This window comes from Piliocolobus tephrosceles, chromosome 17, assembly GCF_002776525.5.
Source record: "Piliocolobus tephrosceles isolate RC106 chromosome 17, ASM277652v3, whole genome shotgun sequence".
Taxonomy (NCBI): domain Eukaryota; kingdom Metazoa; phylum Chordata; class Mammalia; order Primates; family Cercopithecidae; genus Piliocolobus; species Piliocolobus tephrosceles.
Window position 1 is genome coordinate 2,967,044 of NC_045450.1, and position 9,542 is coordinate 2,976,585.

The 9,542-nt window shown below is 59.0% G+C and overlaps 2 protein-coding genes across 16 annotated transcripts in view; one reads left to right on the forward strand and one right to left on the reverse strand.

Annotated features, from left to right (window-relative positions):
- Positions 1–9,542, forward strand: part of NPRL3 (NPR3 like, GATOR1 complex subunit) — a 63,970-nt gene that overhangs the window by 49,991 nt on the left and 4,437 nt on the right. For 9 of the 13 annotated variants that reach the window (XM_023189066.2, XM_023189071.2, XM_023189072.2 and 6 more), the window contains 5 exons: positions 521–627; positions 1,140–1,269; positions 4,205–4,394; positions 5,232–5,424; positions 6,708–7,753. In XM_023189066.2, coding sequence (XP_023044834.1) covers positions 521–627; positions 1,140–1,269; positions 4,205–4,394; positions 5,232–5,424; positions 6,708–6,873 — 786 coding nt within the window. In that variant the 3' untranslated portion in view covers positions 6,874–7,753. The other 4 variants (XR_002725672.3, XM_023189069.3, XM_023189068.2 and 1 more) reach the window with 3 other exon arrangements.
- The window catches only part of MPG (N-methylpurine DNA glycosylase), an 8,793-nt gene continuing 6,958 nt past the window's right edge, over positions 7,708–9,542 (reverse strand). For all 3 annotated transcript variants that reach the window (XM_023189082.2, XM_023189081.2, XM_023189080.2), the window contains one exon: positions 7,708–8,153. In XM_023189082.2, coding sequence (XP_023044850.1) covers positions 7,777–8,153 — 377 coding nt within the window. In that variant the 3' untranslated portion in view covers positions 7,708–7,776. The remainder of the gene's footprint in view (positions 8,154–9,542) is intronic.

A 9,542-nucleotide genomic window follows, 5' to 3' on the forward strand; every position in this document is an offset into this window, starting at 1 on the left:
AGACGGGTGGATCACGAGGTCAGGAGATCGAGACCATCCTGGCTAACCGGTGAAACCCCGTCTCTACTAAAAAATACAAAAAACTAGCTGGGCGAGGTGGCGGGCGCCTGTAGTCCCAGCTACTCGGGAGGCTGAGGCAGGAGAATGGCATAAACCCGGGAGGCGGAGCTTGCAGTGAGCTGAGATCCGGCCACTGCACTCCAGCCTGGGCAACAGAGCGAGACTCCGTCTCAAAAAAAAAAAAAAAAAAAAGACTCCGTCTCAAAAAAAAAAGCCATTGCTCACAGAAAGTGCTGTGTGCTGTGTGCTGGCTGTGCCCCACATCCTAGTGAGAGGTTGGGAAGGTGCTGTTCCACATTAGGGAGGAAGTGTTGGGCCATAGCCGCCAGGTGTGTTCTGCACGAGCCTGGGACCAGCTTCTCTGGGCTGGTAGGCCATGGCCACCCATGCTGAGAGCTTCTGACAGCTCCCGGTGGGCCAGCCTCAGGCATGGCCCTTGCAGCTTCCCCTCTGCCTGCAGGTTTTCCAGCTTGCAGCTCATCTGGTGTACTGGGGCAAGGCCATCATCATCTACCCGCTGTGTGAGAACAACGTCTACATGCTGTCTCCCAATGCCAGCGTGTGTCTGTGAGTGCTGCTGGCTGCCAGAGCCTGGAGCCCTGAGTGGGAAGGGGTGAGGCCGGCAGGGCCCTCCAGATGCTGTTCTCTGTGTTGGCCAGGCACCAAAGGCTGTGGAAGCCCCAAGGCGAGGCTCTCACTTCAGCCTAACTCCTGGCCACCAGCGTGCCCAGGTCCCAATTCTTTTCTGGCTCTGTGCTGTGTGACTCTCCTGTATCCCCCTTATGCCGGGCCCCCTCCTCCAGGCTGGCTCTCCTAATCCACCTTGAGGGATCAGAGGTGAGATGCAGGGTGAACTGTGGCCATGGCTCCTGCTGCTGCTCAAGGGGAAGTGCCCAGGCTCTGTCCACCTGGAGGCCTGCCTGGCGTCATACCGTTCTGCCCTCATTGCACCATCCTGGCCCACCTGCCACACTTTGCTTCTCTGCTGCCCACTGAGGCCAGTGTTGAGAACACAGTGGGGGGTCTGAGAACACGGTGGGGGTTCTGCTGCACTCACTGGCATGCTTGTCTGCCTCCAGGTACTCCCCGCTGGCCGAGCAGTTCTCCCATCAGTTCCCATCTCATGACCTGCCGTCCGTCCTTGCCAAGTTCTCCTTGCCGGTCTCCTTATCAGAATTTAGGAATCCCCTGGCCCCCGCTGTGCAGGAGGTGAGTCACAGAAGCTCAAGGAGCCTGGAGTGGCAGGTGCGTAGTGGATGGGCACTACCTGCCTGGCTGTTGGTTCTGATCTGAGCCCTCACCACTGCCACCTGCTTCTCCTTGGTTTTGGGGCTTGCCATGCGAGTGCTCTGTGCTCAGCAGGGCCCAGAAGTCAGCTGCCGGGCCACCTGCAGATGCTTGGCCAGTGACCCAACACTTGGGCAGTTGTCCCCTCCCCATAGAGCCCACCCTGGCTGTGGCAGGCCGTTTTTAGGGTTAGAACAGAGTGAAGCTTGGCAGGAGAGTGCTTACTTGTTCTGGCCCTGCAGACCTGCCTTGTACCCCTTTGGGACTGGGGACTGCCTGCAGATGAGGGTGCAAAGGCAGCTTTGTTGTCACTGGGCCTGACCCTCTGAGAGTTTTGCTTCTGCCTTCACTCCCTGCCATGGTTCAGGTGGCCACAGGGTCTGTGGGTATGAGTTCTGGGGTCACTGGTCCCCAGAATCTCCTCATCCAAGAGAGCCTAGAGAGGACCCTAGTGGGCCTGGGTCAGGGCAGCGAGCGGGCAGGCAGGTTGGGAGCTAGGAGTGGCTGGGGGATAGGAGGCCTCCTGCAGATCTGTGGGATGGACTGGTGCACCGGTATCTGTAGCAGGGCCAGTGGCTTCCCTTGTGGGCTGCAGGTGTCACAGCCTCGTGCTGAGGTGGCTTTGCCATCCTCCCCTCCACTGAGTTCTAGGCAGAGACTCAGAGCAGGGCCAGATAGGACAGCGTTGGAGACAGACGAACTGGGTGTTCTCACGTCTTTGTCTCCAAAAGTATTTGAGTAAGTGCCAGATATATTAGGCAAAACCAGTCCTTAAAGTCAAACCCTTTCCGTTCTCAAATTGTAAATGAGAATAAGATTCTGGTCTTTCAGCTCCTGTAGACGCCAAACCTGACAGAGTTCTTAGTGCGGTCTTTCATAGAGCCCTTGGTTTCTGGGAGCTGAGCCAGGTTGTATCAGCGGAATAAGAGGCACTCTCTGCACACCTTCTCTTGGGCCAGTGCTTAGGGAGGAGCTGCTGGTGCTTCCATCCCAGAGGCCTCCTGTGCTCTAGATGACGGGGTGGCTTTTCCAGGCCATGACTGAGTGGTTGCTCCAGGCCTTGTCAAGGGCCTAGACACCATGCCCAGCTTTTTTTATTGTTTTGATATAGAAACTTGTTCTGTTGGCCGGGCGCGGTGGCTCACGCCTGTCATCCCAGCACTTTGGGAGGCCGAGACGGGCGGATCACGAGGTCAGGAGATCGAGACCATCCTGGCTAACACGGTGAAACCGCGTCTCTACTAAAAAATACAAAAAACGAACCGGGTGAGTTGGCGGGTGCCTGTAGTCCCAGCTACTCGGGAGACTGAGGCAGGAGAATGGCATAAACCCGGGAGGCAGAGCTTGCATTGAGCTGAGATCCGGCCACTGCACTGTAGCCTGGGCGACACAGCAAGACTCTGTCTCAAAAAAAAAAAAAAAAACCAGGCATGGTGGCGCATGCCTGTAATCCCAGCTACTCGAGAGGCTGAGGCAGGAGAATTGCTTGAACCCGGGAGGCGGAGGTTGCGGTGAGCTGAGATCGCACCATTGCACTCCAGCCTGTGCAGAAAGAGTGAAACTCCATCTCAAAATAAATAAATAAATAAGTAAATAAAGTATTAGAAAAACAAAAAAAAAGAAACAAACTTGCTCTGTTGTCCAGGCTGGAGTGCAGTGGCATGATCTCAGCTCATTGCAACCTCCGCCTACCTCTGCCTACCGGGTTCAAGTGATTCTCCTGCCTCAGCCTCCCAAGTAGCTGGGATTACAAGCATGCACCACCATGCCCAGCTAATTTTTATATTTTTAGTAGAGATGGGGTTCACCATGTTGGCAAGGCTGGTCTTGAACCCCTGACCTCAAGTGATCCACCCGCCTCGGCCTCCCAAAGTGCTGGGATTACAAGCGTGAGCCACCATGCCCAGCCCCATCTGTTTTATTTCTTAATTTCGCGTTAAGTCTGGATATTTTGCAGTCCTTTTGACCAGGTCTTCTTCTTACTTACCTGGAGTATATCCCCCATTCCCATCCCCAGTTCCCCAGCCCCCTCCCAGGAGGTAACACTGGCCAGCAGCTCCTTGTCGACCCTCCCAGAGATGAGGAGACACGTGTATCTGAGGACACTGACGCTGTCTCACACTCCTCGCTGCTCAACGCCTGTGTCTGGGCAGTGCTTTCTCACGGGGACTGAACTCTACCTGGCACAAGGCTCCTCACTGCTCCTCACTGCCAGCCCCACCTGCTAACCCAGAGACACTGGACGGCCTGGCCAGGACGTCCCTTCTCACGGCGGGGATGGGGAGGGGGGTGCTCCACCCCCAAGCCCAGGGCCACTGGCTTCAGCTTTCTTGTGGATCCACCCTTGTGCTCAGGGTGGACTTTGAGGTAGATCCAAGGACAGGACTTTCTGCTCTCAGGGTGCCTGCCCACAGCCTCTTTCTAAACAGTGTCTGGGCTTGTCTGGAGGTGGACTGGCTGGCTGGGACCAGCTACAGGGCCAGTGGGCCGAAGGAGAGAGGAGGCACAGGGGCAGCTGCAGCACCACAGTGTGGGGGATTTGCTGAGAGCAGCGGTCACGGGGCCTCCACATCTCAGGTCCTGCTCCTCAGCCAGATGCCGGGCGGCCCAGGTGTGTGGTGGGAGCCCATGCAGGTGTGATCCAGATGTCCCCTGGCCCCTCTCTCTTCCCAGGAGTGTGAGCCGGCCTTGCAGAGCTGGCTGGCAGCTGGGGCCTCCCTTTCTGAGAAGAGGGTCTTTCTGCTGTGAGTCAGCACAGGGAGTGTGCTGTGGCCATGTCTAGGGCCACGGCTCCCTGATCCCCCAGGGAGAAGTGGGAGTGGGAAGGGGGACCAGCCTCACCTGCTGCCACCCGCAGACCCAGCTTATCCAGATGGTGGTGTGGATGCTGCAGCGCCGGCTTCTCATCCAGCTGCACACCTATGTCTGCCTGATGGCCTCACCCAGCGAGGAGGAGCCCCGCCCGCGAGAGGACGACGTCCCCTTCACTGCCCGGGTCGGCGGTCGCAGCCTCAGCACGCCCAACGCCCTCAGCTTTGGCTCCCCAAGTAGGGCCCCCAGGGCATCGCTGTGATAGTCAGGGGAGATGCTTGGGGGTGGTGCCCAGGAGGCTCAGCATGGGCCCTGCTGTGACTGTTGAGGGGCCTCCACATGGCTGCACACACACACGCACAGGCACGCGCCTCGTGTCCCCCGTGGGGACACCTCTCCTGTCTCCTAGCGCCACCATGACTCTGAGGTGGCAGCTCTGCCTCCAGGCTCTTCAGCAGGCTTGCTAGAGTCAGGAGCAGCTCCCAGCCCACCACATCAGTGCTGGAATCTCTGCCCCAGCCTGGGATCAGAGCAGGATCTCACACCACCACCAGGACAGCTGACACGTCTGTGCCCCAGAAGAACTGTCGTGGCCAGTGTGGCTCGAGGGCAGCAGCCTGTTGCCAGGTCCCAGGTCCCCAGGCTTGGGGAAGGAAGGGGGTGGAAGACTGTGAAAGTCCTCCCCTGGCTGAGGTCTGGCCGTAGGCTTCATGCTTCCTGTGAGGACCCCGCCTGCCGGGGGTGCTTTGTCCTCCATGCTGGGTGAGGGGCAAGATGCCCAGGCCCACCATGGGGTGTTTGTGGGGCACACATTGCACCTCTGTCCAGGTCCCTTGAGGGTGCTCCCAGAGGGGAGGCTACCCATTTCCCGTCAGCCCTATGAGGGGCGTGTGTCACACCCAGGAGGCGAGGCAGCCGCGGAGGCTTGCAGGCAGATGTTGCAGCTGGGGCACCAGATAGGGCCCTTGTGGGAGTTAGGGGTGTCATTGTAGGCTGACTGCTGGCTCCGCCCTCGCTGTTCCCCTGGGTGTCCTGGAATTTCACTTGGTCACCCTGACCCATGGCCCCCACAGCCAGCAGCGATGACATGACCCTCACCAGCCCCAGCATGGACAACTCCAGCGCAGAGCTGCTCCCCAGCGGGGACTCACCACTGAACCAGAGGATGACGGAAAACCTGCTGGCCAGCCTGTCAGAGAATGAACGCGCAGCCATCCTCAGTGTACCTGCAGCCCAAAACCCTGAGGACCTCCGCATGTTTGCCAGGTGGGTGCAGGTTGACCCCTTGGGACGGGGGCCACTTGCAGGGTCAGGGCAGAAAGTGGATAGGGACGTACGCAACAGGACCAAATCCACTGAGAACAAATGGGGTCCTGTTCGAGATGGAGTCTCTGCATTCAGGTGTGTAGGGGCAGGTGCCACTGCCCAGGCGTGGGGATGCAGCTTGTCACCAAGACCCCGGGCTGTGGGCCTGGCGTGCCTGTTTTTGGGCCTCTTTGCTCTCCACTACTTCTCCGATATTTCTTGTCCCTTGAGAGGCAGTGCCAAGTTCTCACCCTCATGAGACTTGGCAGGGGTTTCCCAGGACTCTAAGCTCTGGGGGCACCCAGTATCCCCCACGGTATAGGTGGCGTGGCTCAGTGGTCTCTGTCAGCCCCACACTGATGTGGGGGATGGTGTAGCGGTACACTTTTCTGGGAGTGGTCAGGTTGTCAGGAACTGAGTTCCCTGTTAAGAAGCACACTCCAGGTCCTTGAGAGAACCACTTGCAGTGCTTCTGAGCAGCTGGTCCAGGTCTCACCTGCATCCTAGCATCCTCTGTGCCAGCCTCAGTTGCAGAAACCTCCCTAAAGCAGTGATTTTCCAAATGATGGTGACAAAAACAAAACAAAACAAAACAAAAAAAAGGCAGGCCAGGCACAGGGGCTCACACTTGTAATCCCAGCACTTTGGGAGGCCAAGGTGGGTGAATCACCTGAAGTGAGGAGTTCGAGACCCGCCTGGCCAAAGTATAGTGAAACCCTGTCTCTACTAAAAAATACAAAAATCAGGCAGGTGTGGTAGCACACTCCTGTAGTCCCAGCTTACTTGGGAAGCTGAGGCAGGAGAATCGCTTGAATCTGGGAGGTGGAGGTTGCACTGAGCCGAGATCGAGCCACTGCACTCCAGCCTGGGTGACAGTGAGACCCCCTCTCTCAAAAAAAAAAAAAAAAAAAAAGGAGTGACCTTTTGGCTCCAGAGCTATGTGGGACTCACCATAGCATGAAAAAGAAGCCACCAGCAGACCCCTGACCCCAGCGTCAGGACACAGGAGGCTGGGGCAGCTCTGGGTGTGAACAGCTGTCTATCCTCCTGGACCCACTTTGCCCACCTGCTGGTCAGCAGGACTGTGGTGGGCATGCGGTCCTGGAGGCCTGCCTCCCTGGCCGTCACTGCCAGCTCTGCTCAGGCCTGTGGGCAGCTCCGAGTTGACTCCCACCAGCAGCTATTCAGCAGAGGCCTTTGGGGGCTAGCGTCAGGTCGGGCTCACGCCCGCCCATCCCTTCCAGGCTCCTTCACTACTTCCGAGGCCGCCACCACCTAGAGGAGATCATGTACAACGAGAACACTCGGCGCTCCCAGCTGCTCATGCTGTTTGACAAGTTCCGCAGCGTGCTGGTGGTGACCACCCACGAGGACCCCGTGATTGCCGTCTTCCAGGCTCTGCTTCCCTGAGCCCCGGCAGAGGGCGGAAGGCTGCTGGGGTGTGCAGGTGGGCGCTCGCATCTTCCCACCCAGGGCTTCCTCCCTGCTGAGGCTGAGCCCTTAGTCCTGAGGCCTGGCACTGGGTGGATGCCAGCCGGCCATGGCCCAGTGAAGCCTGCAGAGCCCCGCTGTACTGGCCCCGGTGGTTCAGCTGTGGGGCCGCTGCCCTCCACTTTCCTATGCTTCCCTCCAGTCCTCGCCACATGTGTAGGCGCCCCACGCTGGAGGGGGCCTGCCAGAACTCCTGTCTCTGGGTGAGGGCTGCATCCTTCTAGGCCCATATGTGGGCTGTGCGTTTCTCAGACCCTCCTTTTGTCCCTACACCTGCTCCCTGGAACCCGCCTCTGTGGCCACCCTGAAGAATGTGCTGAAACACTTGTGTGGCCTGTCCCCGTCTCTCTGACAGCCTTCCATTTGTGAAGTGCCCTGTGGCCCTGTCCTCAGCACCACCTCTGTCTGCCATGCACTTCTTCCTCCCAGGCTGCCATGAGCCTTTCCTGGCCCAGCCCTCACCACAGCCCATGGAAGCCACAAACAGGCTCACAGCCAAGCTGTGACCTGGTCCTGACCATATGGGGCGCGAGGGCCTGAGCTCCCCTGCTAGGCTGTGCACATCTTGCTGGTGGAGGCATGGCCCACTGTGCAGGACCCCATCCTCGGGGGCTCTCTGCTCCCACACTGATGATTCTCCCCAGCATCCACACGGTCTGGCGCTACGTACTCAGGGCCCCTGCCCTCATGTCCTGGAGGAAGAGCTGGCTCCAGACGTGCTGATCACCTAGAAGAGCTCTGGCTAAAGCGCAGTTTTCTAGAAATAAAACATTTATTTGTTTTTTAAACAATTAAAAAATATTGTCTGGGCAGGCCCTTTGCTTAGGCCTGTGTGTCCTGCTCAGCCACTCTGTCGACCACACTGACCCAGGGGCTGCCCCGGACATAGAAGCGGAGGGGTTTCCGGGCCCACTCCCCTGCATAGCCAATGCCCACCCGGGCTGCTGTCACTACAGCTGGCTCACTGGGCTCCGGGGGACCACGCTCCAGCCATATAGCTTCATCCTGTGCCAGGTCCCTCTGGTCAAAGCTCTTGTTGATGGCCAGGGCCTGGCACAGCTTGGAGGGGCCACTGCAGAGCTCACGGTCCTTGAGGACACGGCTGGCGGTGCCTTTCCGGAGGGTGCTGCGAAGCTGACGCATGGTCTCCAGACCTTCCAGGGGCTCCAGTGCTCGCAGCAAGACGCAAGCCCCGTCGCCTGTGGGATAGATGGACAATTTGGAAGTGGAGCCTCCCTAGACTCCTGTCCTCTCTGCCCTAGTGCACATCCAGACATCCCGTGCTGCAGGGAGGGTGCAGCTGCCTTCCTGCCTGGGCCAGGGACCTGCTCTGTGCACCTGCACCATCTACTGGGTCTGACCTGGTGGGAGGGGGCTGCACCTCACTGTGTCCAGACCCCTCTGCCTGCCTTGCTATCCTCCATGCCTGCACCACGAGGTGTGCCTCCTGTGGGCACCTCTGGCTGCCACCACCAGGCAGCGCCTCCACCACTGTGGCCGCCCCCACAAAGCCAGACTGTCAAAAACACATGACGAATGCCGGATATCAGCTCCTTTCTACTTGGATTCCCCTGGTCTTGTGATTGGCAGCAGCTATGAGGCCAGCAAAGGAAGCTCCAGAGAGCCAGTCCTCGGTTGCGATCATTCTGTCAGGAAGCAGGAAACCTTGGGCCTCACCAGGCCCCAGGGCTCCCCTTCTGCCTCACCCACTCAGCATCTGTGTTGGTCAAGTGGTGGGGGCTAGGGGTTGGCTTAGAGCAGCTGCCAGTGTGCACCGGATGTTGGGAGAGCCCATGCAGTGACTCAGTGGAAAGACTGACCGCCACACCCTGCACAGGCAGGGCAGGAGAAGGCTGGCGAAGCCCCCTCACCTCCCTTGGGATCCTTCCTCCAGCCCAGCCCCTCCCTCACCAGGCCAGGCCACTTGAGAAGCAGAGACAGCAAGTAAAGGCTCCTGGGCCCAGGGGCTCACTCAAGCACAGATACCCGAATTTCCTCTGCCCTGCAAGTTTGGAAAGGTCCCTTGGATTCCCGGCTGGGGACAATGATGACCTGGACCCTGGCCAGAGGAGCCCTAGCCCTCCAGCAAGGCAGCTCCCTGGAGGCACCTGCTGTGACTCACCTGTGCACCCCTGGCCCTCCCAGCCACCTGGGAGTCAGAGGCTTAGCCCAGAGGTGGCCAAGCCAGTCCCCACTCTTGGGCTGTGGCCATGTGAGCCTCTGCATCAGCAGCCAGGGGCGAGCACTAGTGGACAAAGCCATGCCCTCCGGCCAAGCCAGCAAGTGCGGCACTCCTCTGAGCAGATACCCTTGACCAGCCAGTCGTCAAAGTATTTCAAGCTAAAATCAAGGCCAAGCAAAGCCTTTAAGTTCCTGTCCATTCTGGATTCCCACGCTGCTTCCAGCTCACCAGGTGGGGCGCCCGCCGCCCACCCTGACCCACCTCAGTAGGAAGGAGCGAGACCCTCTACATCCCTGTGGGTGCAAGACACATGCCCCTCAGTCTCACTGAGCCCCGGAGCCGCCAAGGCACATGCCCCTCAGTCTCACTGAGCCCCGGAGCCGCCAAGACACATGCCCCTCAGTCT